The sequence below is a fragment of the Colletotrichum karsti genome (genome assembly GCF_011947395.1).
Source record: "Colletotrichum karsti strain CkLH20 chromosome Unknown Scaffold48, whole genome shotgun sequence".
Lineage (NCBI taxonomy): Eukaryota > Fungi > Ascomycota > Sordariomycetes > Glomerellales > Glomerellaceae > Colletotrichum > Colletotrichum karsti.
Window position 1 is genome coordinate 121,974 of NW_024065948.1, and position 26,888 is coordinate 148,861.

At 55.5% G+C, this 26,888-nt stretch overlaps 5 protein-coding genes across 5 annotated transcripts; 1 reads left to right on the plus strand and 4 right to left on the minus strand.

The window, feature by feature from the left end:
* Nucleotides 1-1,144: 1,144 nt before the first annotated feature.
* CkaCkLH20_11441 (uncharacterized protein) lies at nucleotides 1,145-2,241 on the minus strand (the record flags this gene model as incomplete). The annotated part of the gene is made up of 3 exons (XM_038894155.1): nucleotides 1,145-1,484; nucleotides 1,576-2,041; nucleotides 2,121-2,241. The coding sequence occupies 3 exons, from the start codon at nucleotides 2,239-2,241 to the stop codon at nucleotides 1,145-1,147; spliced, it is 927 nt and encodes a 308-aa protein (XP_038740485.1).
* Nucleotides 2,242-3,191: 950 nt separating this feature from the next.
* On the minus strand, nucleotides 3,192-6,304 carry CkaCkLH20_11442 (uncharacterized protein; the record flags this gene model as incomplete). Its single annotated transcript, XM_038894156.1, has 3 exons — nucleotides 3,192-4,718; nucleotides 4,812-5,096; nucleotides 5,171-6,304. The coding sequence occupies 3 exons, from the start codon at nucleotides 6,302-6,304 to the stop codon at nucleotides 3,192-3,194; spliced, it is 2,946 nt and encodes a 981-aa protein (XP_038740486.1).
* Nucleotides 6,305-14,747: 8,443 nt separating this feature from the next.
* CkaCkLH20_11443 (nucleotide sugar dehydrogenase) lies at nucleotides 14,748-17,113 on the plus strand (the record flags this gene model as incomplete). The annotated part of the gene is made up of 3 exons (XM_038894157.1): nucleotides 14,748-15,003; nucleotides 15,285-15,733; nucleotides 15,893-17,113. 3 exons carry the CDS (start codon nucleotides 14,748-14,750, stop codon nucleotides 17,111-17,113), a joined length of 1,926 nt encoding a protein of 641 aa, XP_038740487.1.
* Nucleotides 17,114-17,778: 665 nt separating this feature from the next.
* On the minus strand, nucleotides 17,779-19,865 carry CkaCkLH20_11444 (acylase and diesterase protein; the record flags this gene model as incomplete). The annotated part of the gene is made up of 5 exons (XM_038894158.1): nucleotides 17,779-18,151; nucleotides 18,218-18,339; nucleotides 18,407-18,809; nucleotides 18,972-19,077; nucleotides 19,145-19,865. 5 exons carry the CDS (start codon nucleotides 19,863-19,865, stop codon nucleotides 17,779-17,781), a joined length of 1,725 nt encoding a protein of 574 aa, XP_038740488.1.
* Nucleotides 19,866-20,307: 442 nt separating this feature from the next.
* Nucleotides 20,308-26,308, minus strand: CkaCkLH20_11445 (2, 4-dichlorophenol 6-monooxygenase; the record flags this gene model as incomplete). The annotated part of the gene is made up of 8 exons (XM_038894159.1): nucleotides 20,308-20,385; nucleotides 20,436-21,256; nucleotides 21,307-21,568; nucleotides 23,302-24,118; nucleotides 24,188-24,335; nucleotides 24,406-24,444; nucleotides 24,783-25,442; nucleotides 25,504-26,308. 8 exons carry the CDS (start codon nucleotides 26,306-26,308, stop codon nucleotides 20,308-20,310), a joined length of 3,630 nt encoding a protein of 1,209 aa, XP_038740489.1.
* Between the last annotated feature and the right edge of the window lie 580 nt (nucleotides 26,309-26,888).

Genomic DNA, 26,888 nt, shown 5'->3' on the forward strand with positions numbered 1-26,888 from the left:
TCGCCAGATAAGCACCTTCTTTTCCAACGACGCCTCCGCGTCCTTCAATCTATTGAATGCTGTGGATAATGGGGACACGCATGGGGGCCTTCGGAGCGGGACATCGACCCAAAGCCCAGTCTGCTTCGAGACCTCTGCCCGACGCGCGGATCTCGATGGTAACATGCTGCCATCGCAGGCCTCCCGGGATTCCTGAGGTAGGTAACTTTCCTCAATCCCGCTCCGCCCGCCTCGGATCCCAACCACTCCGCCAAGACTGGTGTGCATCCCGGGGACCTGTTCCTTTGAGATGTGTGGGAGCACTGCAGGAGCAGCACACCACCAGCAGAGATTGTCAGACACACAGCGGCCACACCAAGTGACAGGCAACACAGACAGATAGCAACACACGCAGAACAGGCAGACCAGTTGAGTCCCTCGGTCACAGCACGGGAATTAAGGCACAACCGTCGATTTGCCCAAGGTGCCTCCTCTCGATGGATGCAACATCGTATGCAGTCTGCGGGAATCCCGCTAGCTGTGCGTACCATGCCCGTCCAAGTCTCTAAAAGCAGTCTCATGTAGTCATCAATACGGTGGTGAGGCTATCGATGCCCGTATCGGACAGCCAGCCACCTCCACCAACGCCAATGATTGACAATGTCTTTGTCCGTCACATACGTTGATTCCGTGGCTGGGGCTTGGATTACGCGTGTTTCTAAGACAATGATCTGCCACGTAGATATACCATACAAGACCTGCTGTTCTCGGCACTGGAGAACAACGCCTCAGCCTCAGTCTGGGAGGCCGCCCCTTCACATGTAGCCCTTGGGGGCTCATACGGTGCTGAATGAGGGGTCCTAATCCACGATCTTGCATCCGAATCATTGCTGGCACCCAACTACCACAGGATCGTTATGATGCCCGGGATACTCGATCAAGACTAGTAGACATGCATCCCAAAGCAAGGTGTTCAAGCTGAAGATAAGGCTGGCATCAGATCCGACATCGGTGGAGGCGACCATTCTCGAACAGCAAGTCCCGTGTGATGATCTCTTTTGCAATAGAAATCCCGATGTGGGAGAAGAATTATTAAGACAAGGCAGGAAGCCGCCTCTTAGTAATAAGACATTAAAGCCACCCAGCGATCATCGTCGCCATCAATCTAGAAGAACCCAGCCACCACCAAGACCGCCGGCGCCACCAACAACCACGCAGACAGTCCCAGCGCGCCCGCCGCGTTCTTGTCGCCGGAGCCACTGTCGCCATTGTCGAGGTCCATGCTGAAGTGCGCGGCGCTGAACGTGATGTTGTCCGGGGAGTGCCAGGCCTCGGAGCCGAACTCGACGAGGCCGAGCCACGAGTCCTCGTCGATCTCGCCGGACTCGAGAACGTACTTGAACAGCGGCGCGACGTCCTCGTCGAACTGGTTCACGTCGGAGCCGTCGCGCGTGACCCATGTGAAGACCTTTTGGTCGCGCTGGTTGGTGTCGTACCACAAGGAGCTGCAGATATCATTAGCACGCGAGAGATACTAAACTAAGGAGCGAGATCGGAGGCGGTTCTCCCCAGTCTCGCGCGGCGTCAAAAACTCACAACTCCGTCGACCCCAGCGTGATGTTGGTCAGGATCGAATCACCCATCAGCGGGTACGGGTCCCCGACCTTGCCCAGCCAGATCATGATCTCGGCCTCGGCGTCGACGGGGTTATACGTGCGGCTCTTGTTCTTGTCGACGAAGAAGTCCCAGGCCGCGTTGGCCACCACGCCGTCGGCCTTGAGCTCCGCCTTGTTCTCCTCCCAGGACGACGCGGCGAAGTCGCGCGTCCCCGAGGATGACGAGGGGTTGCCCTTGGTCATGGTCCACTGCGTGGCGAGGCGGAACGTCTTGATGGCGTCGAGGCGCGTGGGGAGTTTGGTCGAGTTGAAGCGGACGTGGGGGAAGGAGTGGACGTTTTCCTTGTTCTCGTCCCAGGACCACGAGGCGTCGAAGGCCGGGACGGACTGGTCGATCGAGACGCACTGGAAGCCGTCGCCGACTGGGGCCCAGGCGTTTGACTGGACTGTTTTTGGTGGGTGTTAGCATTTCGGTGTGATGCTGATTTGGTGATCCTGAACATTGGAAGTAGCAGGGCGACTTACAGATGAATTGTGTGTCGTCGCTGGTGAACTTGTTCTCCTTGCCGCAGATCGTGGCGTCGTAGTCCGCGGCGACGGATCGCACCGCGGCGAGGCCCGCGGCGGCGAGGAGGGCGTTTCTCATTGCTGCGCGAGGTGGTCCAAAAAAGTACTGGCTGTGTGTAGAGAAGTCGTGAAAACCTTTCAATAAGCGATGAGGAGGACGGAAATGCGACGTCGATGATGTCGGTCGAGTGAATCTGGGGTTAGACGCGGTGGGGGAGAGAACGAGCAGTGGGAAAAAAGGGTAAGGTGAGAAAAGAAGGGTCTAGACCGTCGTCATAGGGGAAGGAAGAAAAAAAAAAGAATAATTGACAATTTCGGTATGTACGACGACAACGGGCTGGAAAAGGGAAGGGAAGGGAAGGGGAAGCAAGGCAGGCGGGAGAGAGACCCTGCCTGCTTATCTCACTCATTGGATGTCGAATGACAGCAGTGACGGCCCAGCTGAGCCGGCTGGAGCTGCAGGACGAGAGAGAAGCCAAGGCTGGGCTGAGCTGGGCGTTTGTGAGTCCAAGATGAGCGACATAGAAGTGAGATCCATTTTCAACTTCTCAGAGTGGAGGAGGCAAGGTGAGAGAGATGTCATTGTACGGATAGTGAAGGCACTTTCCTTGGTCCGGCTGGGCCCTGAGTTCAGTGAGGATTTCACTTTTCATGACCACCTCGTTTGTCTCACTCTAAAGCTGAACTCACTCACCAGAGTAGTGCGAGCTACAGGGATTGGTTTGAGCTGAAAATACAGCTGAGAGTATTAGGCATGCACAGATTGGATGAGCAGTGCTGCTTGCTGGTTCTCTGCTCAAGATAGTTCACATTCAATAGCAGTGAGTGAGAATGAGATGCTGGGTGAGAAATGAACCCTTCACTGAGTGGACGGCTGGCACCAGCTGGTGTGTTAGTCCGAACGATTGCCCTCAGTTGCTTCCAGTTGTCTTTTGAGCCCGCCAACTCTGCACTTAAAACCCATGAAAATTATTACGACTTCGATCTTGAGGATACCAAAACGCACCGCAGAAAGTACACACGAAGAACTCAAACGCGAACGCTCTCCGGAGGACCCAGAGAACTCTCCCTGAAACCGCCCAGATCAACCACTACTTTCTGCACAACGACCCCAGGTTCAAGCAGCCAGAGGTGCAAGCTGTGCTTACCAGACGGCAAATTGATCCTCGACGCAAAAGTCCATCCTCCGGTGATGACAGCCTGCGACCAACCCGACGGCTCCGATCCCATCGGCGTCGTAGGCACAGGCTGCACCGTGACCGGGTTACCTCCGTCGACCGAGAAGGCGTACCGCAGCGGTCGGCTGGGGTCGTGGTTCAGAGTAGCACCTAGGAACACCACGACCCTCGCCGACGCGCTCGACGTGAAAGTGTGAAAATCGTACGTGAGTTTCGGTGCCGCCGCTCCGGGAGACTGAGAGTCCGCTGTGACCGGCCACAACTTCACGCCGGAGAGCGTGCGCCCGTAGTCGGGGATCGTCATGTAGGATAGCCCATTCTTCTCCTCGGCGCTGCTGTAGTGCTCGGCCTCCATGGACACCACGGCCCCCGACTCGACGAATCCTTTGAACCCGGAAAGAACGGAGGTCTTGTGCACGGGGAGCGTCGCGGTGATGGGCCAGCTCCCCGCCGCGTCCGGGGCCTGGATCCGGAGCCCGACCCAGCTCAGACCTGCCGGAGCGGCGTCCCAGTCCACGGTGATCGGCACGCGCACGTCCGAGACCCCGTTCGGGGCGCTCAGCGTACCGGTGCGATTAGAGACGGTCACGTAAGACGCGTTGACGGTGATCTCGTACGTGAAGGACCCGTTGTTGCGGGTGTATATGTCGAGATAACGCTGATCGGACGCCGGCATGTACGGATCAACGGACAAGAGGACGGGCTCCGGGTCGCCTGGAGAAGTCAAATTACTCCCCTGCACAGAGACGCCCATGATCCCGGCCCTGGGCACGTTCGCCTGGTCGTGGTATCGGAGTTCGGGAATGGTGTTGGCCGCCGGCTCGTTCCAGCTGGTGTATCCGATATGCGTCTGCGACATCATAACATCCCACTTGCCCCCGTTGAGCTTGTGGTACCTGTCAGTGATTTGAGCGTCCTCGGCGAAGAGTCTATGCACGTCGTTGGCGAGCTGGTTGGCGCTCGTCCTGCGTTGCTTGTGCCGCCACAGGTTGAGCTCCGCCTTGATGTAGAGCTCGACGACCGTCTTCCCAGCCAGCACGGGATGCAGCACCATCTCGAAGAAGGTTGTGCGGGTGGCCTGCGGGAGAGAGTCGTAGGTGCTCTGCGCGAGGGCGAGGAGATCCGTCCACTCCTTCAGCACTCGTTCGGCTTCGTCGTAGCTTGCGACGCTGTACGCGAAGGGCTTCCGGCTTAGGAGCTCGTACTTTCGGCGGACTATGAGCTTGCCGTAGGTGCTTAGGATCTGGACGGTTCTGTCTGCGATGCGTTCTTCGAACTCGCGCGCCGCCCAGCTGCGGATCCAGGTGTTGGTGCTGGAGGGCGTGGCGTGCTTGGACATGTCGTAGGCCATGTCCAAGAAGTGCGCCGTCGGGATCTCCTATGAATGAATCATTAGTGGAATATTCGGGGCAACCGAATGGTCAAGTGTGAGAATGCGAGCCGCGGGTAAGAGTCTGTGTGAAGGACGTACGGGAGGCTTGATGTCGCCCACGTTGACGATCCATATCTCCCTGGCGCCCTTTTCATACGCTAGGTGCATCTGTTCCCAGGTCTTGACGAGCTGGATGGTGTTGATCCATTTATAGTTCCGGGGCGAACCGACGTAGTCGAAATGGTAGTAAACACCAGCGCCGGCCGACCTGTCCGTCTCATTCGCCAGCGGCGTTCGCAGGAGGTTTCCCACATTATCATCAGTCCATAGGAGCGTCACCGTGTCTGGGACCTTCATGCCCGTCTGGTAATATCGGCCAACTTCCTGTAGAGAGTGAAGACTTAGCATGTGCCTTTCGGGTGACGTTTCCGTCCTGGTTGATGTGTAGGTTCACCCACCTTATATAAAACCCAAGTCTGCGGCACGTCGCCGATATCGTCAGCGTTCAGTCCCTCCTTGAGGACGGACTGCTGCACTTGGATGATTTCTTCGAGGTCTTCGGCTGTGAGAGTCGGTGATGCGGCGTCACCTTCGCCTCTCATGCCCATCGTATACATCGTCTCCCAGTTCCGGGCTCGTTCAACTCCACCCCTGAAGAACTCGATAATCTCAGCTTTGTTCTCATCCCAGTTCCAACCCCCCTCAATCTCTTGCTGTTGCTCCCTCTCTGCGCGAGCCATAGGCTCATGATGACTCGTCCCAATGACGACACCGTACTCCTCAGCGAGGGGGCCATTCTTCACATCATCAACGTAGAAGGCACTGCCCCACATCGCCGGCCAGATATAGTTCGCTCTCAGTCGAAGACAGAGCTCGAAGACGAGCTTGTAGAACTCGCTGTTGAAGGGCCTGCCGGTGGCCGTGAGACCAAACTTCTTCGTGGCCCAGCCTGTCAACGCCGGAGCCTCGTCGTTGATGAAGAAACCGCGGTACTTGACGGACGGCGGCCCCTGAATTACCCGAGTATCGCGCACCCAGACGCCGGTCTTCGTCTTGGGGGGGACGTCTGCCCACCAATACCACGGAGAGACGCCGATCTTCTCGGATATTGCGTAGAGTCCGAAGATGGTTCCCCTCCGGTTGCTTCCCGCGATGACGAGAGCCCAAGGCACGTCTGTCGAGATGTCTTTGACGAGGGCCATGGTGTAAGACTCCCACTTGCCGGTAATGTCGGAGACGGCAAGTTTGCCTGCTTTAACCAGACCATCGATCAAGGTAGAGTTTCCGATAGTTCCGGCAATGATGACGGGGGCCTTTTTGGTCTTGCTTGCTTGTGAAAGGTTATCGACGACCTGTCTGGTTCCATTGACGCCGAGCACTCGGCCGAAGTCGACGGCTAGGTCTTGAGAAGCCCGGTGGACTGCCGGATAGTCGTTCTTAGCCACCCAGACCTGAGGGCCGGTCTGTTGACTAGCAAGACGGTAGTTAGATGAGCCATCCTGGAAGAGGAGTATGTCTTGTTGAGCTAACAAGACCTTCACGAGGAAGAGAAGTACAATGGTCGCAGACGACCATCCTGGGAGTCGCAACATATTGACGGAAGCTTGAACAAGAACTCAGGAATCTTAGAGTTTGAACGATATACGAGGGCGAAGGCTCTGATGGACTGATAACTCTAGTAATCACGGAGAGACTCTTCATCAATTTATATGCCAAGTCTCTCGGGCACTCTCACGAACATGCTGATAGCTGTGAAAGCGCAAGCGCAAGCGTTGTTAAAACTGTGTTATTCGATTGGCGAAATCACAGAAGAAGTGTTGATAGACGCCAGAGTGGGGGACATGCGATCTCATCGATCGCGGGGTATGCACGTTGTTTTAGCCGGACTCAGATCGCATACGTCGTGGCAGTTTAGCCATCGCCGGCTATTCTGAATCCGTGAGCTAGAGTCCCTCGAGTGATGGACGGATATAAATCCGAACTCGAACAGCAGTGTAACTATCGATGTTGAACCATCTCCTTCCTTTTTACGTATCCCACCGGTCGAGGAAGCTGCGGGGAGATCACGAAGATCTCGTATGCTATATCCTGTTGTTCCAACTAGGGAGTCTTCATGATGATCGCAACTTCATTTACGTAGGTGTCGAATGCCTACATACTATCCAGAAAGGGTCGATCGCTTCGTTTAGGTACAGATAAGCTAGGACTTATGCGTTGGCTATGATGGCTATGAGGCGAGGCCATCATGTGGCTTCTAAGTTCTCATTGGACTTGTACACAAATTTTGTTGTCTTGTGGTTGCCTCGTGAATTTCTAGACTAGATTTCAGAGGCAATACAATGGCCTTCGATTTCATTAGATGTACTGCTTGAATGCCTTCATTTGGTCCGGTGGAATGCCAAGATATCAGACCTAGGCTGTGTTACATACGTCGAATTTAGCCATCGTGGCTTCTCAGTTGAGCCGGTTGATGTGTGAGTGCCAAGGCGAAACCGATTTCCACCTATGAAACCCATTGAGCTTCCGAAAGAAACGTCACACGATCTCACATCGATTAGGCATAAAGCGGCTTGGTATTCTAGTCAAGATGATCTTGCGAAATATCGTTAGCGGCATCTACTCACACTCAGGCAAAAGTGAACAGGTGGTGCGCCTCGCCGGTGGGATGCGAATTTTCATTCTGTTCGACATCATGGCTAGTAGAATGAAGGAAATCGCGCAGACGAGATGCTAAGGACACTCATAGTAAAATCTGTTGATTGTATGAAATGATGAACCTCTTGCTCTCTTCGTTTCTCGTCACATCGCTATCAACCAGCTTCGCTCTCATGAGACCCGATCTCATTGTGTGAAGAAAGTGAACCAAAACGTAGGATACATGACCAAACGTTGAAACTTGTAATAGAAAACCCTTGTTACCATCCTTCTTCGATGAATTTCACTCGCAAAACCTATATTCATCAGAGCAGCTACTGAAATTATGAGGTGAGATGCTTCGCAGTGCCTCATCGCGCCTACAGCTACAAGCTTCACTTGACGAGATGAGAATGAGACGAAGCGCACCTCAAGTGACTCATCTCACTCTACCGTCCCCCTTTTCGCCTCTAATCCTCACGGAAGAGAGATCATTCAAATGTCAATTAATCACGTCACCTCCCGAGCCGCAACGTGAGCCGCAAAACTCAACTTATAACCATAAACCATACCCATGCGATGAGAAGGCCTAGATCTCATGACTAAGCTCACTCACCAGCGGAAAACACCACGCCCGAGTCATTCCTCGCTTGCAACGAGTGGACGGGCCTGCGCAACTCTCGGGCACCGCTGTAGCTGAGCTCTCGTAACCCGTAACAACCCCAAAACAGAAGGGTTAGTAGCAGAGAATCTCGTATTCCAGCGCGGGCGCGCCGCTGAGGTACATAATCGCAGTGATCGCCCCCATCTCTTCGTGTTTGGAGTTTTCTCTTCTTTCAACACGATCTCTGCGACGAGTGAGCGACATGAAAGACTTCGTCCAAGAAGGATCCGATCTCTCTGGGTGGGAGACCGCGACCGTCATCCGAACCAGCACAACCACCACCACCACCACAGCGACACCACAACCCTGGATTTGACAGTACCTAGCAGCTGAGGACCCCCTTTTCGCCTTGCTTCCGCCGTCCGAAGGCTACGCTGCTGCCGGCCACACCACCAAGACCAAGACCACCCAAGCAACCAAGGCTTGGAGGACTCCAGTATCCTACAGACAAAGGAGGGAGCCAACGTGAGCTCTTGGAGTCTCCAAGACTTCGACTGTTGGTCCTCATTTGCTGGCGATGAACACGTACACGGATGAGCGACACGAAGAAAAATAAAAAAGGGGGCAATTGCTGGGCAAAGTGCCGCCGGAGCCGACTTCCCGCTCACCGTTCACGCCTCAGAAAACGGCCGGCCAGCCAGCAGCACACTCGGGAAGGATCAAATTGCACGACCATCTCTGGACGAGATCGCCTGTCAGCTCTGCTCCGGAGCGGGATTGGGGGCTCAGGGGAAGAAGAGGCGGGTAAAATATCATCAGAAAAAAGACGAGGTGATTTGGACATCGGCGTTAAACATCACCGACCCGACATACGAACCGACATTACTGCTGCAAAGACGACGGAAGACCAGACCAAGCCTGAAGAGGTGAGTGACAGCGAGAAACGACATCATCAGCGACCACGACCCCCCTCGGCCGGCAGAAACCCATCAACAACTGACTGCCACGCCCATAATTCAACCGAGACGAACTGAAAAAAGACGACGGCTCCATCTTCGAACCCGAAATCCTTTCCTCCCGCGCACCACCCGATCCACCTTGCCGAGCCTGTAATCAACGAGGCGTCGTCAGCACCGGCAGGGGTTGATGCTCGTCCGAGTGGGAACCTGCGTCTCTCCGCCCTTGGTGTCCAGCTTGGCGGTTCCGCTGCCATACCTCGCACCAAGTCATTCAGGTCTCGACGAGGTATTCGTACTCCGTACCCGTGTCTTCTGGGGACGGACGGGTGTGAGAGCTGTTTGTCTGGTGTCTGGTGTCTCCCTCCCTTTCACCGCAGCGTTTGATGCACCCTTCACCAACAGCCCAGTCCTCCACGGAACGAGACGAACTGCTTGCTTCTTTTCTCTTGGCATGTCTTACCACAGAGCATCCCAAAGTCCATCACACATCTCCATGTTCCGTGTCCCACGCGGGACCTTCGGCTCGTGGCGAGCAGCAAGAAAACTGACAGCTCCAACAAACCTGTCCGGCAGAGAATAACGGTTGCTTCACCGTACCAGCGCCAAGGTTCGCTTGAAAAGCCATTACCTTATCGATCTGACCGGGATCTCCTCGTCACCGGACGACCGTCGCCTGGGTCTGGAAATCCACAGCACCGTGTTCTTTATTTTTTTCCCAGCAATCGAGTCGCCGATTGGGTGCGCTTCTGAGCACGTCAACATGGAGAACCGAGTTTCATCCTGCTGTGACGGACGGCAGTGCACCAGTTCCTCCGATTTATTGCTCTGAAAGCTTGCTTGGTGGCCACATCGTCCCTGTCCTTGCGCTCCTTGCCGTCCGACTCAGGCGAGCGACCGTCTTCTGTGACGCCGCATCGTCTATTCTCCCATCCGTCATTATTCATACCTCACATTTAGTACCGTCCGTTGTCCCTTCTGTGGGACAAGACCGAGCCAACGGCAAACTTCTGTGGCGTCCCCGCGCTGCGGCAATTGTCTTAAGGCCTGGCCAGTTCTGGTTTCCAGCATGTCTCGTGCCTGAAGATCGCGCGGGCTTCTTTGCTTCTGCGAAGCTAGCCCTGCAGTCTGCATGGCGTCGGCAGGGGAATCGAGGTGGCGGCTGTTTTGCCATTGCGCTTCCAATTCCCGCCTTTCCGCCCCAATATGAGCTGAGACGAGAGAGCCTCATCTCATATCTTTTGCCTCCCCGAATAATCGACGCATCTAGCTGGTCCGGGACCCCTGGCGGCTAACGTCTGCTGATTGCGCCGGCTTCGTGATAGTTGTCGTTGCGCACAGCCGATTGGAAGGCAGCATGCCCTACTGATGCGAGGCGATCGGCTGCGAGTTACGACGCAAAAAGTCGTCGCTCTCGGCGGTACTTTGAGTGACCTTTCGAGGGCCAAGGTGATTTGGTGAAATGTTGTGATTGCATCCGTAATGAGGTCCCCCCTCCAGACCCCCGTCCGTCATCTCCTGGATTCCGCCACTCCGATGGAGGAGGAAGGCGGAAAGCGAGGGGTGGAGGGAGGGAGGAGGCAAGGAGGGGGCCATATGTGATTCGAGAGTGGTTCGTGAGCCATGTCTCGCGCGAGTTGTGCACTCTCCTACGGTCCCAATCCCGCTCCTCGATGCGAGCGGCTGAACCAGTCCCTGAGAGTCTGGAATAGCCTCCAAACATCCAATATGGGACAGCATGAACGGCAGTCGTCCGCAGCACTATGGCTGAGGCTCCCGGCGGGCTTGGTGGTGGTGCGGTGGGAGGGGACGTGTCGGGGGTTGGGATGACCCCTCTGCGGGTTGTATGGGTAAAACATCAGAGCAAACGGATGATGGCGATCGTCGAGAGTTTGTCAAACCGATACCCAGCGCCAGTCCACTACCTTAATTCTGAGGCGCTGGAGAATTCCCATGTTGAGTGCCCTGGGCGTCCGAGGCGCGCACTGCGTGGGGTCAAGTCGTCCTCGAGGAGCAGGCCACGCGGGAGTCCTGCCTGTACCTGCGGTGGGTGTGCTGTCGATGACGATAATGAAGCCGAACGAGATGTGGATATCGAGCGGATGGGAGGGTCTGGCGAGAGGAGAAGGCCAGAGAACACGAGCGCGATTTCACATTTGGGCGTTGGCCAAGACATCATGAGAGATGAGGCCAGCAGTACTCCATACTCCGTATCACGAGGTGAAGTTCCTTGGCCAGGAACTGACCTCCAAGTTGTAGCAATTGAGTTGTGGGGTCTTGATCAAATGTCTCTCTACCCGCTCCCTCCGGTAGAGGTTCGAATCCTCAGAGGAGCAAGTTGAAGATGGACTGCCATCTCAGGAAGTACCACTGCCCATCACTCCACCTGCACAGCGACACTATCCGTAATGAATCGACCTTTTGTCCTGAGCATGGTTCACGGACACACAGACTGGTTGGCTGTCAGCCGCTGTGCCTGAACAGCGCAAGACAAGACATGGAGGCGCTTTAAGCTTGTAGGATCTGTCTCGCCTGCCTCTTTTGCTTCTCTCCCCTTGCCTCGTCGGTCTCGATTGATGCTTCTCGGGCACCAATGCACCGCTGGGACGTCCAGGCCCTTGCTGCGGCTTTAAGAGACTATCTCGACGCGGGAGAGACATTCTCTCTGCTGAGGACTGAGGAAAGTCGAGAACCGTCGACGGTCCGAGATGATGTCACACACCTTAATTGACAGGCCAGACACCAGGCTAAGACAGAAGAAGGTCCCTTGCTGCTTGCTGCCAGGCCTGCCATGCTGATGCCGGCCTGCTAGTGCGGGCTTTCACGACCCGGCGGCGGTAGCGAAGTCGTCTCCGTTAACATGCCGAAGACGGTACCGAAGGTATTGAAGTACCGTATCTGTATGTGTACTATGTGTGCAGAGCTCGAGGTGTGTTGAATGTATTACAGCCGGTGTACTCGTGTATCTCAAGCAGATAACGTCCCCCTTGAGGCCAGGCATGTATCCGTAACCGCCGCTAAATCTGACCTTCTCTCTGAGCTTGAGTTTAGTCGGGCAGACACTGTGTGGCGCCAGCAGTCCCAGCCGTGATATTGCATTTGCCCTCAGAGACCCCCATCGGATGACGAGGTACATGATTCCGTCCGCATCTGCCGGTGGCGGTGGAAGTACCTCGTCATCCGCCTGGAACATTGGGGCATTCTGACTTGGAGATTGGAGATTGGAGCCTCCAACTGTAACTTTGGGGAAACTGGAGCTGGCATCCATTGCATGTTGCGTTGCGTCCCGCCAGTCCGTTCCGGCGTTGATTTTTGTTGGTTTTTTTGCCTGCCGTCATTTTCTTTTTCATTTCACAAACATGGAACACGCGTAATGGAAGACTTGTCATTAGTCAAAGGGAAGCGTCTTCGGCAGCAGATTGACACCGCAACTTGACGTGTCGGCATTGGCATCAGCAGTTGCACGTTACAGATCTCTACAGCATCAGTCGGATGGCAGAGCATTAGCACACGGAAACTCTCCACGAAGCAGTGAGATAGATGATCATTGATGCCCCCTTTTCCTGGCCTTCGAGAAACACCTCCCCGTCAATGATCATCGCCAGAACCCCAAAGCCAAGCTCGACTTCAGGGACCGGGCCAAGGCGTTCCCGTCGTCGTCCTACACTACACCACGGTCTCAAGGGCCCGGCCCCTCGCTTTCAAAACGGAGGACACGCATCCCTTCCACGCCATCCCATCGTCCGTGATGCTGCAAGTGTCCGGGGCATCCCGCCATCGTCGCAGCAGCCGCAAGCCGCAGCCCATCCGGAGGACTCCGTCCCGTTCGTCTCCGCCGTGCTGTGAATGTACTCGTACAGATAGGTATTGCGCTACTGTACGTACAGCATACGATGGCGCTTGCTGCGAAGAATCGGTCAGCAGAAACAACGGACGATGACGGTACCGAATACTTTCGATATGCAGCTGCAGGACGCCATTCATCCCTGGCCTCGACGTTGTCTATGCTGCAAGGCGAAGGAGTCTTTGGGTTCGACACGGCTGCCGTACCGAGCGCCAAGCTTCGAGCGGTGGAAACGTTGCCGTCCGATAAGGCCAAGAAGTCTCGAAGGAATCACCAAGTATCCGTAAGAGCCTCGTGTCTTTCCTGTCCTCCCTCTTTCCAGCTTGTTTCTTTTTGCGGGATGTGATGGTCGTTGTTTCCACGTTCAAGTCTGATGATTGTGTGTCTGATCACTCTTGCTGTTTTTTGAGTCTCTTTCACAACAGAAACATGAAGCAAGAGGCAAGGTCAGCAATATACGGTGACTGCACCAGTTCCCAGTTCCAGTGGTTAACTTGTCACCTCAACTTGTACAGTACAGTAACGTATTCTGGAAAGCCATCAACCCGGTCCCAGTCGGTCGTAGCCCCGGCGGCGGCCTTCCCTGCTGCCCTGGCCTGGTTCCCTCTCTGCGGTCGTGGTCGTGGTCGTGGTCGTGGTCGTGGTCTGGTCTCTCGCTCGTCTGCTGGGATGGGATGGCTCTCAGAACAAGGATGTGATGCCCATGCAATGCCTATCTCCTTCTCTCTCCAGACCATGCTCCTCCAATCCACTTGCAATCCCCATCCCATCCTGTCCAGTCCTATCCCATGTTGCCCATTCCCGTCCCATTATCCATCCATCCCCTTTCCCACCGTCGCAGTCCAATTCGGTGGTCCACAGTCTGCAAAACCGGCTGACTGCACCGTCACTCTCGAGAAGGAGGGACGCAATAATAGAAAGGAAAAAAAAGAGCCAAGACCCTGGGGAATATATCAAGAAAGAGCCCCTGTGCCCTTGCCCGCCCTCTCGTCCTGCTTGCAGCTTGCAGAAACGTCCAGCCCGCTTCGTTGCTTGCTGCTGTTACTTTGCGCGTGTATCCCGTCCCGCCATCCATCTTGTCCCTCACCTTCGTTGGAGATTGATGATTCTCCAGGTTGAACGACCTGCCGCTCGCTCCACGCCCGCCTCCCTGACATCTTTCTTATTTCTTTCTTTTCGAAAGTCGCCTTCACATTAAACCCGACAACATCCGCCCGCCTCTCGCCCTCGATTCACTTCCAGGCGCGCAAGACATCGATCTTCACCACCACGACCGGCAACATCAACAGCCTCTTTTACAACGGGCGCCACCTCCATGTGAACCCGGTTTGAGCTTTAGTGTCACTATCGAATCCCACTTTCGCTCCCACGCCTGCCGCGTCTTACACCCACGCCAATACCCGCGCCCACTCTTCCGATCCCGCCTGAGAGAAGCGAATTGCTCCGGCTGTATTCGTACGAAGGAAGCCGCCTGTCTTGTCTCTCAATTCACCAGAGAGACTTCGTCTTGGAAGCCACGGTATAAAAAGGAAGCAAAGATCGATTGCCAAGCCAAGCAAGGGAAATCAGCTTCTCGACTTTTCAGAAACCCGTCTCGCATTTCAGTCTCTGCAGGCAAGACCACCGTCGGTTTCTCCTCCCCTCCGCAACAAAATACTCGATCCGCTGGTTGGTGTCGTCAATCCCCGGTGCGCCTCTCCACATTCAAAAAGGCCATTCTCGTCCGCTCTTCGCCTCAGATAGAGAGCTCAATTCACCAGCGACGACAATCATCATTCCGCTCGTTTCAGTTAGACTGGAATTCCCGCAAGCACGTCAACTTCTTGAATTGCACTCTTCGAGCTTCGCAGCAAGTTACTTGATTCGCAACTTTTCCACCTCAACACCCGGTTCGCCTCGCATCCAACGCCAGTCGTTATCCCCAAGCCATTCGGGAAGCCAACCCGTTTGACTATTCGCATACGTCGCCGACTCTGTTCGCCAGAGAACACAACCCCATGGCTGCCAGCTTTGCGCGCGCAGGTCTCGTCTCTACCGATACATCCTCTACCATTGGCAGCATGGCCTCCCAAGCAGATGGCACCCCGGGCCACTCTGATGCCGGCTCCGGCAGCGGAACCCCCAACTCTTCGCCTCCCGCCTCGAGACCTCGCAGCCCCGAGCTGAAGGGAGAGTCAGTCAGCGCTCCCGATCTGGAGCCTCTCGAGCCCATGAACGTCAAGAACGTCTGCTTTGTCGGTGCTGGATTCGTGGGTAAGTAACGCGCGGGTGGCAGCTCTCAACGCTGCCCGTTTTCTCTTTACCCTGACTCGTCTCGACCCTTCATCCTGGCTGCTTCGCCCCTTGCACAAGACAGCTCGAGCAGCTTGCTCTACCGCTGTGGCGCGTCATTAGGGGTACCAGTCATCATGAACTTTATGGTCGACGTGGTGCTGTGCGCTGTGACGACTTACACGCCGCACTTATACGTCGTCAGATTGCCTATTCCAGACCTCGCATTCATTGTCCGAGACTGAGCTAATCACAACTTGCAGGTGGCCCAACTGCCGCTCTGATCGCTCTTCACAACCCCGACCTCATCGTAAACGTCGTCGATCTCAACGCCGACCGCATTGCCGCTTGGAACTCTCCTCACCTGCCCATCCACGAGGCCGGCCTCCCCAAGATCGTTCGCATTGCCCGCGATGGCACCAACGACACGACCGCCTTCCTCCCGTCCATTGGCAAGTCGCTCAAGCTCGGCTCTCGCAAGCCCAACCTCACCTTCACGACCGACGTCCAGCGCTGCATCGCTGAGGCCGACATCGTTCTCATTTGCGTCAACACCCCTACCAAGACGTACGGTCTCGGTGCTGGCTACACTGCCGATCTTAGTGCCCTCGAGGGAGCCAGCGAGACCGTGGCCAAGTATGCAAAGAACGGCGCCGTCATCGTGGAGAAGAGTACCGTTCCCACCGGAACCGCCCGCATGATCAAGGAGATTGTAAGTTTTGCTCATTCCCAGGACCCGGAGGAGCTTCCCTGTCAATGGATGCACATCCCGATGTGGAGGATTCGGTAACCCCCACACGCGGGGATCGATGCAGAGCCGCACGGAAGAAGGACGCAGTGTTTGGGGCACAAGATGCTAACTATAGACCAGATGGCACAGTACCAGCCCGATTCGGAGTTCGAGATCGTGTCCAACCCGGAGTTCCTCGCCGAGGGAACCGCCGTCCGTGACCTGATGCACCCAGATCGTATCCTGATCGGCAGCTCTACGACGCCTGCCGGTATCCGCGCTGCCAATGGTCTCAAGAGCGTCTACGCTGCGTGGGTTCCCGAGAACAAGATCTTGACCGTCAACACCTGGTCAAGTGAGCTGACCAAGCTTGTTGCCAACGCCATGCTTGCCCAGCGTATCAGCAGCATCAACAGCATCAGTGCCCTCTGCGAAGAGCTCGGCGCTGACGTCCAGGAGATCAGCCAGGGAATTGGTGCTGATACTCGCTTGGGCAAGAAGTTCCTCCACGCCGGTGTTGGTTTTGGCGGTTCTTGCTTCGAGAAGGACATCCTCAACCTCACCTACATGGCCCGCACGCTTCACCTTGACACCGTTGCCGACTACTGGATGGGTGTTCTTGATATCAACAAGTACCAGCGTGAGCGCTTCGCCCAGAAGGTTCACCGCGCTCTGAACGGCAACCTCCGCGGCAAGAAGGTCGCCATTCTTGGTTTCGCCTTCAAGGAGAACACCAACGACACCCGCAACAGCATTGCTGTCCACATCATCGCCGAGCTCGCCCACGAGATGCCCAGCGAGATCGCCATCTTCGACCCTGGTTGCGACCCCAAGGAGGTTATGGATGAGGTGCGCCAATCCATTCACGACCAGCGTGTTCTCGACCGCGTCAAGGTCCGCTCGACGTGGCGCGAGACTGTCCACGGCTCCAGTGCCATGTGCATCCTCACCCCCTGGTACCACTTCCGCTACCCCAAGAAGGCCCAGGCTACCGCTCGCCGCTCTTCCATGTGGAGCAGCGGTGAGGCTTCCCGCGAGGAGGCAGCCGCGTTCTTCAAGGAGGCTCCCTTGTCCGAGATGGACGTCGTCGAGTTGGAGAAGTTCGTCTCTCGCGGCGCCTCTAACACGCCGGTCGACCCTCTCAAGCGCATGAAGCCCGAGAACGAATGCCCCGAGAATTGCAAGGGCTGCAGTCTCGATGCCGCAGGCGAGGATCTCGGCGACCCCATCGACTGGGAGTGGACTGCCTCTGTCATGAGACGCCCGCGTCTCGTGCTGGACGGACGTAACGTCGTCTCCGGACCCGAGCTCGAGAAGCTTGGCTTCACGGTACAGGGTATCGGAAAGGGTCTCGTCATTTGAGGCTCACGTTATGTTTTGACAATGCTTATGGGTTAAAAGCGGTTGGACAGCGATACATGGGGAATGCTTTGCATTATACTGGCATGGACCGCGGCCGAACGTACATTTAAATGAGTACTCGACTGCATGGTATGGCGTTCAGGAATGGTCAAAGGGCAATGGGCGGCGTATCATCACTTTTTTCTTTCATGCCTCTGGGTCCGACTTTTGGGTCCCTCGGCCATCATCATTTACTTTTACTTCCCAGCTGGAGGACATTTTGGGTTCTAACCAACTTTGTAATTCCGGCCTTTACGAGAAGCTGCCGAGAGGTAGACGGAGGAAGCTTTCTGCTGATACTGGGATGAATATACCCGACTTACAAGTAATGTCTGTTGATGCATTTGGTGAATCTTGAATGACGCGGTGAAGGCTTCCATTGAACTGCGTCAACGCGCTAATTCTTACCGCTTTTGAAAGAATCCCCGACAAAATCTTACGTCTAGGATATCTGACTTCACTTCTGAAGCTTTAGCAAGGTCTTTATTGCTATTATCAATTCTCCTATTTTCCACTATGCCTCTCGTAAACCGTACATTGCCATCCATACGAAGAAGCGCCGGTCAACTGACGCGAGAGACTGATGCTGCAGGCCTATTAAAACAGCATCTCTTATCCTCGCCACTTTAGTCGACGCTCTTCCACAAGTTCACCAGGAACTGCGACTCATATCTCCCACCCGTGTGCAGCCTATGTCGTCCGACGTTGTAATTCACAATGCGCTTATCCAAACCCTCAAACTCGGGCATGATGGGATGTCGACCCTTGATCTCGAGGCTCATAGATTCCCCGGGATCGAAGATCATGCCGCCAGGCCAGAGGCTGATCTCAAGCTCGACCACCTCGCCGCGGCGCAACACTTGCGGTGCCGTGTGGGGATGGTACACGTACGCGGGTCCCATGAGTGCCTTGTATGCGTCTTGATCGAGTCCCTCGAGCGACTCATTCGCAACGGCGCGATGGGATGCGCGAAGACGGCCATTGGGCCCGATGTAGCGCCTGCGCGTGGTTCGATACTGTCAGAGGCTCCGGACTGACTATGATCTTAGCATGAAAGTGACTCACCAGATGTTCTCATTCGGAATATCGTCCACGGTTGTGCCCTCCGGAAGGTCTTTCATGGGAATATTCTGGTGCCACAGTGCTTCGCCGTTCTTGTCGAGTTTGCGGAGGACAACGTAGACGTCCTGCCGAAGTTCGTTCAGCATCAGACATTCTAATACGTGTACTTAGCCTCTTTACGGGAGAGCTTACCATATCGTCATGATCCTGAGTTGACATGTAGACTTTGGCCTTTGAGATACCACACAGCTCAGTGTAGTTCTCAAAGGTGTGGCGGAAAGAGCATCCAACGTCAGCAGGCGAATCCGCTTGGTATTCAACCACGCCTTCGACTGAGGGTTTGCTCTGTTCCAAGGTTCCCTTCGTCGCGTCGAGGAACAAGGTTTCGTACTTGAATTTGGCTGGGGGATACTCCGCAGCTGGCCGGTTCGCCGCGCTGGGACGATTGTAGCCCAAAAGCGCGTACCGGATCTTCGGCGTGCTCTCCCAGCCGTTGTCCTTGTCGAGCATGTACTTGTCGAAGAAGCGCTGCAGGTCGTCGAGGTTCTCTGGCTGGTAGATATCGTGCCATTCCTGGGTCACGGTCCAGCGCAGCCTGTTGACTGGGTATTCAGCTACTGGGTAGATGATGCATGGGCTTGACTTTGACGAAGAAGAGGGTGAGGGTATCTACCATTTTTCAGATGATTGGGAGAGCTGGAAGCCTCTGACTGATCCTTCTGTATGTAAACCAGTTGAAAAGCTGGCAGTAGCATACATCGGAGTCGTGATGTTGCGGAGCTTGGGTTTCTTGTCTTCCCAGTAGTCGTTCCAAGTACCATACTTCTCTACCATGGCGCCGACGTCCTCGCGTTTCCCAGGTCCTGTGGAAGATGGCAATGTCAGAGAAGGCCGCAGGGATTGCATCCTATTCAGGAACACAACACTTACCGCATGCCCAGTCCATCAACACGTCCCAGAAAGCGTGGTCGGGAATACCGCCGCGACAAATAGACTCCCTGTAGTAATCACCCAGCCCTTCCCAGGGCGCCATGCAGGTAAGATGAGGAGGCCGTTCGGCAGCAATGAACCACTGCGTCGTGCCAAGCCACGAGTTCCCAGCCATAGCGACTCTCTCGTTGCACCAAGGCTGCCGCGCGATCCACTCGATGCAGTCGTACCCGTCACGGCCTTCCTGGGTCCCGTACACGTGGAGATCCCCGCCCGACCTGAACGACCCCCGCGCGTCGATGTTGACGACGGCGTAGCCGCGGCCGACCCACTCGGCCGGGTCCGGGGCCTCCCACTTCTCCAGGCCGCTCGTCGCGGAGCGCGGCACGCCGACGCGCCACGGGAACATGTCGAGCTGCTGGATGCCGGTTCCGGTCTTGCCGTAGGGGCTCCAGGGCATGATGGCCGGGACGGGGTTACTGTCGGATGTGAGTGGACGGAAGACGTCGGCCAGGAGCTCGACGCCGTCTCGGAGCGGGATGTGGACGTCTTTCTCCCAGACTGTGTCGACTAGGAAAGCCTTGCGGCCGTCCTCTTTGACCCATCCTTTGGCGATAGTTCGCTTCTCGGGAGGGCCGTACGGGATCCAGGTATTCTTTGGCTCGTGATCGAGCTCGGTGAATAAGACGGGGACGCTGAAGGGCTGTACGCTTTGTGGCATTGTGGAAGGTTCTTCAGACTACAACGTGTAATAAGGCACGGTCAGAAGCTCGGCATACGGCAGAAAAGGTGGGAGGTTCCATGTATGATAAAGTGCAATTCCCCAGACTCGTTCTGAGGGGTTACTCGAAGGATATTGTAGCTCCAAGAACGGGATCCCCACCCCCGCAATCGGCGACATGCCACATCGAGGTAAGAAACAGGGCTGAGCAGGGATGTGCTACAAAGTCTCTGGCTTTCAATGGTAGTAGCAGAATTTCTTAGGGGAATGAAGTAGAAGGATTTACGAAGAATCAGAGCTTTTGAGAAATGTATAGCTAACAATATACCTCCAGCTTTACATCATACTCTGTGTGTGCTCACGATGCGGAGTCGCTTGTCGCTCATCCCGAAAATCGGGAGCACACCCTTTGGCTTGAAACCCGAGTATGATGGACATCTCCCTAGCCATCCTCGAGACCGAAGCCCCGCTTGCCATGATCCGTGATGCTTCTTTGTACAAACGAGGGCCGCTGCGGCCACTATGCAAGAGACCGACCCCGGTAATGTGAGGTGTTCTATGATTCCTGACCTCCAACCAATTTTTCAGAAGTTCTCCGTCGACGATATGGTTGATTCGGATGATCTCCGTGCCAGACTTTCTCACACTGACCTCACTGCTGGTGGAATCAGGATCTTGCTGCTCGACAATGTCCACATACAGCACCATGTAAAGAGCACAGATCAAGACGCATAGAATGTCGAGGCATGTTGCGACTCTGGTGGTGCGGAAGTACTGGAAGACCTGCGCTGCATGGTACAGGCAGCGCCTTGCTCTGCCGAGATTCTCCGATACAATGTGTGACAGTTCGGATCGGGCGTTGATGTGGCCTTCATCTGTCGTCTGCCACTTGCTGTAGGGGTAGATCAGCCGCGAAGGTGTGAATGAAAAGATGGTGAGGACTCGAGCGAGTAAGGCGAAGTCGTTCGAGATAGTACCGGCGTCCGTTTCACGCAATGGCTGAGAGCATCCCGCTTGCGACAAGGCATCGAAAGCCTTCTCGGAGAGCGTTGCCACCATGCCACGAGCTAGATCTGGTTGCCCAGCAGCACTGCCCATAGACCCAAGGCTCATGGCTCGTAGAATATCACCTTCGGCGGCTTGCTGCACGAAGGCCGAGAGAAGAATTGTAGATTTGATCGACTGTTCAAGACTCGACGGTATTACCTCCCCAAGGCCGACGCGTGCAAGCAGAGCACAAAGAGGTAATGAAGATCGCGGTGGCGGTAGACGGTGCCACTGATCGTAATTCGACGACCAATGCGAATCGGCCGCGGGTGCCGAAGATTGCAGCTCAGCAACTGAGAGCAGAGGCGGAAGCATGAAGAACGTCGCCTGAAAACATTCAGACACTACTTGGGTAAGTCCGTGGCCCAGGGTCGGTTCAGTGAAGGTGACTTACTCCAAGTGAAGTAGACGATACGGCGTTTGGCTTCGGTTCGTATCCACTGGAACCACGCGTGGTTCACGTCTTCGGTATGTGTACGGGTGCGCATCAGAGTGCCGTCTCGTGCCAGCAACTGGCGACATAGTGTGACCAGTATGTTGCGGTAGAACTGGAGCTCGACGACAAGGTTCCGCTCGCCCGCGAGCCAAATGCTTTGCTGGAATAGTAGTAGGGATTGTGCACAAGTCAGCACGTCGATGGTGGATAACTCTCGAACCTATCACGCATTGCATGACGCATCAGTACCATATCATAAGAGACACATTCGAGAAGGGGCCTTACGTCTCTTTTAAGCATGTGCTGGGCAAGTCGCTGCAGCAATGAAACATGATCTTGCTTGCTGTGCGCTGACGAGAAGTGACTTCCCAGACACACCACAGCAACGACCAGCTGCCAATTCTCGGGCGACGCCTGAAATGTGGGAACATGCAAGATGGGCATCCGCGGATGGTAGTGCTCGAAATACAACTGCATGTATGTGTCAAGATGCCGCAGAGAGGGGAAATTGGTGTCGAGCCCTTGGCCTTCATGCTGTGGCAGTCGGTCTTTTAAAGCTTGGATGATGTATGCTCGCGTTTCTGCTGTTAAAGGGGGTACGTGAGGGACATGCTCAGCGATGAGTATGTCTTCTTCTTCCGGTGTCAAATTGTCTGATCCAGCCGAGGCCGAAATGGCCTCTACCCCTGAACCGTTCTGTACGCCGTGGTCATCTGCAGGTTGACTATCGATAGCCAAAGCGCTGTCTCCGAAGGAGAGGTCTGTCGGGGTCCCGGCACCGAACGAAGGCACCGGTGAGAACGGAAACAGGAATTGGGCAGGGGTTAAGAGAGTGTCCCATAAGAGGGCTTGGTCGAGGGAAAACGGGTCCGAGACGCAAGACTGCGAAGTCACAGGCTGTGAATACTGACGAGGCGGAGTAAGGGCGGCGGCGGGTAAGTCGCCATCGACTGTGGGCTGTGCAACCAGGATAGTATCGTCGTCGACGACGGGACTTGGTCGGTACGAACAGCGGCGACTTTTATTTGTGCAGTTGCTACAAGGTGCGGGCCTGATTCCATCACAGCGCAGCTTGCCTCTGGCGCAGGCTTCGCAAGCACGACGGTGATCTCGTGACGACTGATCGTCGTTGGATTGTGTCCATTCTTCAAGCGCGGCAGCACCATGTGTGCGAACATGCCGTTTCAAAGTGTCTCTTCCGATTCAAGGTCAGCCACAGAGTGTCATAAGGACAGCCTAGGGTACGGATGGTGCAGACCTTCGAGAGAAGGTCCTCTTGCAGATGCTACATGTGTGAGACCGTGAGCCGGAGTGGCGGTCCCGATGCCGACTTAGATGCTCGCGCCGACGGAAGGTCTGCCCGCATTCGGGACACGGTAGTGTCGCGGACGAGGAGGATGAAGGGCCGGTGCCGCCACTGTCACCGTCGGCAGCGCCATCTTCATCGGTGTTAGTGCCTAGATTGGCAGCCGCGGGGGCGCTTGATGACATGCTGAACGAGGTAAAGAGGTGGTAAAGTCCCGTACTGTTTGCGGAGCGATGTGGTGGATGTTGGAGTTGCGCAATCTTGCCGTGGCGGCGGCGGCGGCGGGGGAATTGGGAAGATCGGAGTTACCCCGCCCCCGCCGCATCGAACCCCACATAAAAAACGGGATGAGTGGCGGCGGGGGTGCCGGCATGCCGAGATGCCGAAGGTTGACTCCGGCAGTCCCGGTCCAGCGACCGCGATTCACCAATGTTAGATGATATGAGATAAACTTGCCCACTCGACCGCGCACGATCACGTTCACATTCAGATATCAGACTATCCATGTCGAAGGGCTGTTACAGATGCCACCCTTGTTGCCAGCATTGTGATGCGAACTGCTCCGGCGCGTTCTCTGGAAAGGTTTGTGTTACGGCAAATGCTATTCAGAAGAGCACATGTGATGTCCCCAGATGCAGTGCAGTCACCTTAGAACCGGTGTCCTTCTCGATCGCCTCCGTAGCTGGACTCACATTCACCGTCCACGGCTTGATCGGGGCATCGTCGTGCAGGCACCAGATCACCTTCTTCGGCTCTCCTAGCAGCTTCGACACTTGCACCGCGAACTGCGCCGCCGATCCATCAAACGGTCGCCCGTTCAAGTTCGCCCGCCCAGCAATTGCCTGAATGAGCACGTCGGGCTGTGGCTGCACCGTCTTCAGTATTCCATCGTAGCCGCCCAGATGGCCGTTCCATAACAACGTTTTGCCCTCCCCGAGCAGGAAGTTGTACATCAGCTGCCCTCCGTCAAAGTGGGACATGCATTCCCTCGCCGGGCCGTTGATATAGTCGACAAAAGAGCGCATACCTGGGTCCATCGCATCGCGAGGCATGTGGTCGCCGATCTTGAGGAGGCCATATTTCATACCAAATGTGATGTCCAAAGTGCACGCATACTGGCTTGCTCCCCCAATGTACTCCTTTCCTGTATCCATGACTGCGGGCACATCGGCATGCGAGCTGCCTGGCATTAGACAGTGCAACGAAGGCCAGATATGGACGGAGGCCACTGCCAACTTGGCATCTGGAGCCTTAGGAGCCCCCGGCGGCCCAGGAGCGACATCAACTTCGCCGCGAGCCGCGGCCTGACGACACGTAAGTGGGAACAGAGGAATACGCTCGCCGCCAGCTACCGGGATCAACTGGTCATCGGGTACTCCAGCTGACCGAAGGACGTTGATGGCTTCGCCGTTGGCGACAACGTGTGCTCCGGTTTTGATAGCGATCTTGTCAGCTCCGGGAAGACTGTAATCCTCCTGGTGAGTCTGGTGTGCGATAGAATCGACGTGATTGTCACGGTAGGGCGACACTCACTGGTCAAAATGTGCGTGAGAGATGAAGATGTAGTCGGCTTCAGTCACATCGTCGATAGCCAACACTTTCGGTAGAACATCTGGGCGGTCCAACCATGTGTCCAAGAAAATGACGAGACCGTTGGCTTTCACGCGAAACGTCGTCGCACCTGGATGATGAATGAGTCTCGCGACCCTTTGCTAAGCTCGAAAGAGACACTGAATCCGGTGCCAACTCACCGAACCACTCGATTGTTGAGGCCATGGTGAGGTCGCTGGCTGTCAGTATTGCTAAGTGACGGAAAAAGAAACCGAGCCGTTGGTCGGGTCGGAGTGATAAAGTTTTATCTGGATTGACTTCGGATCGTCTATCTAAAGAGAGCCGGCCTGAAGCGGGAGACTCCGGAGATAAGGTCTGCACCACAAGACGGACTTCACCCGCACTGCCCGCAGGCCTTGCGGAGCGAGCTCCGTCCGGCGCCGCATTTCCAGCTAGACAACTTTCAGAATCTTATCGACAAGTTGCGCCCAGCCTTGGTGTCTGGCTTGCGCCAATGATCCTCGCCAAGCGACTATGCCGTCGGGCCTTACTAGAACACCCCCAGACCCGTCTACACCGCGATGCTTCTTCCATTGCCCCGTCATATCTTGCCATCCGGCTTGCCCAACGACCACCACTTGTATTCTATCGTCGTCAAGCTCCTCCTCCATTTTACTCTCCACAAATAGGGTCAGTACGTCCATGCTCAGGAGATCACGCAATGCCACTATCCTATCGTCGCGCGTCACCCACGCGTGGGGGAGATGATGGCCCGGAATGGTGGTCATGTAATACGTATGATGTACCAGCGTACCGTCCGCAAGCTGTTGTCCTCCATGCGTCTCTCCGCCTTCGGAGTTGATGTCTGCGCTTGGGTAGAACCAGCCTACTTCGTACCCTGGTGCCTTGAACTCGGTATCCAGCGCCTGTGATGCTAGTTGGATACGTCGCTGCTTCTCCGCGTATTCAGGGTGTCCTTTGTCAAAGAATGCTGCGCCAGCTGCGATGTTCTCGGCTTTGCTCTGCGACGCGGAAACACCCATCACTCGGTCAATCTGACCTGAGTGAGAGCGCATATTCTGGAGGCTGGTCTGTCCGACTCGTTTCCCAACCTCTGAGCGCTCCTCGTGGTAAGTGTCCAGGAGACCGTCATACTGTTGGCCTGGTCTCTTGAGGGCCATGGCCAGTTTCCAGACGACATTATTCGCGTCTTGTATGCCAGAGTTCATTCCAAGGGCTGTCCCGTAATCAGTATTATTCGGCTGCCATGTCTACATCAGGGTGCCTGGTTTGCTTACCGCCCCATGGTGGAATGCGATGAGCGCTGTCGCCCACGAGGAAATGACGTCCGACACGCCATCGCGATGCGTAAAGGGCATTCACTGTCCATTCACTCAGGGAGATGAGTTCGATGTTGAGGTCCGGTATGCCGATGGTCTTTCTCGCTCGGGCAAGTGCCGTTTCGGCATCGAATTTGGTCGGGTCATCTGCTGCCTGGGCGCAAACGAACACCCATTCCTCTTTTTCTGGATCGGTCAACGCTTCTGGCCACGGTCCCAACTGGTAAAGATAGCCGGTCAGCGTGCTGCCACCCATTGCCGGGTTCGTGAACCACGTTATGAAGTTGCGGTTGTCGGGATGCAGATTCCTGATCGGAGAGCGGATGTGCGCGCTTATCATGTTCAAGAGGTTGCTTTCGCCGCTCCACTCGACTCCCAGCTGTTTCGTGAACATACGACCACCATCGGCGACGATCACGTAAGTCCCTCTGCGTCGGAAGACGTCACCCGTGCTGCGGTTCTTCACAGTAACTTCCGCGAAGTCCCCATGATCCTCAGTCGTCAACACCTCATGCCCGTAGAAGATCCGATGAGGGTTCAGGTCCATGGCGCGTCGCTTCAGGATCGGTTCCAGTCTGATCTGTGGCAGAACGCAGTATCTTGACGGACTGTGCCGGGCGTACTCGGCTTCGTACTGGCCGCCTCCCCACGCATCTCTCGAGAACACCTCTTTCCCCTCTTCTCCAAGCGACGTGTACCAGGCTGTTCGCCCGGCTATCTCGGCTGGCGCTGCCTTTTCGTAGACTTCCTTCTCCACCCCCATGACACGAAAGATTTCAGTCGTACGCTGGTTGATGCCGCATGCTTTTGGGTGGATTGACGTTGACGGATGGCGCTCGAAAACAGTGTTTGAGATGCCTCGCAGCGAGAGTAGTATGGAGCAGGTCAGGCCAATTGGGCCGCCACCGATGATAACCACAGAATTGACTGCATCGCTCCCTTCACTGGCCATGGTTTCGGTCCTTACTGCGCTATGGACTATGCCTGGTTGGTTGGTTGGTTGATTTATTCCTGCTCGGTCGGAGCTGCGTGCTTTATATTGGCCATGTCTAGTTGCGGGGTCCCCGGTTACCCCGGATTTCGGTTGTATATATTCTCGGGATTCCTGGGAAGGTTTCCCCTCAACGGCTCGGTAGTTGGTTGGACTTTGAGTACTTGGTATGCGCTTGGTCTGATATCTAGGCATGATGCTATTGAGAAGTGGTCTGAATCACATTTCATATTGTCGCCCATATCATTCTACATCATTTTAATGACTCTGTCTACCGCCTGGAGTACGGAATTATCATGAAAGCCCCTAGCATACGAAGTTTAAACTTATTTCTGTTCCGCGGTACACTCCG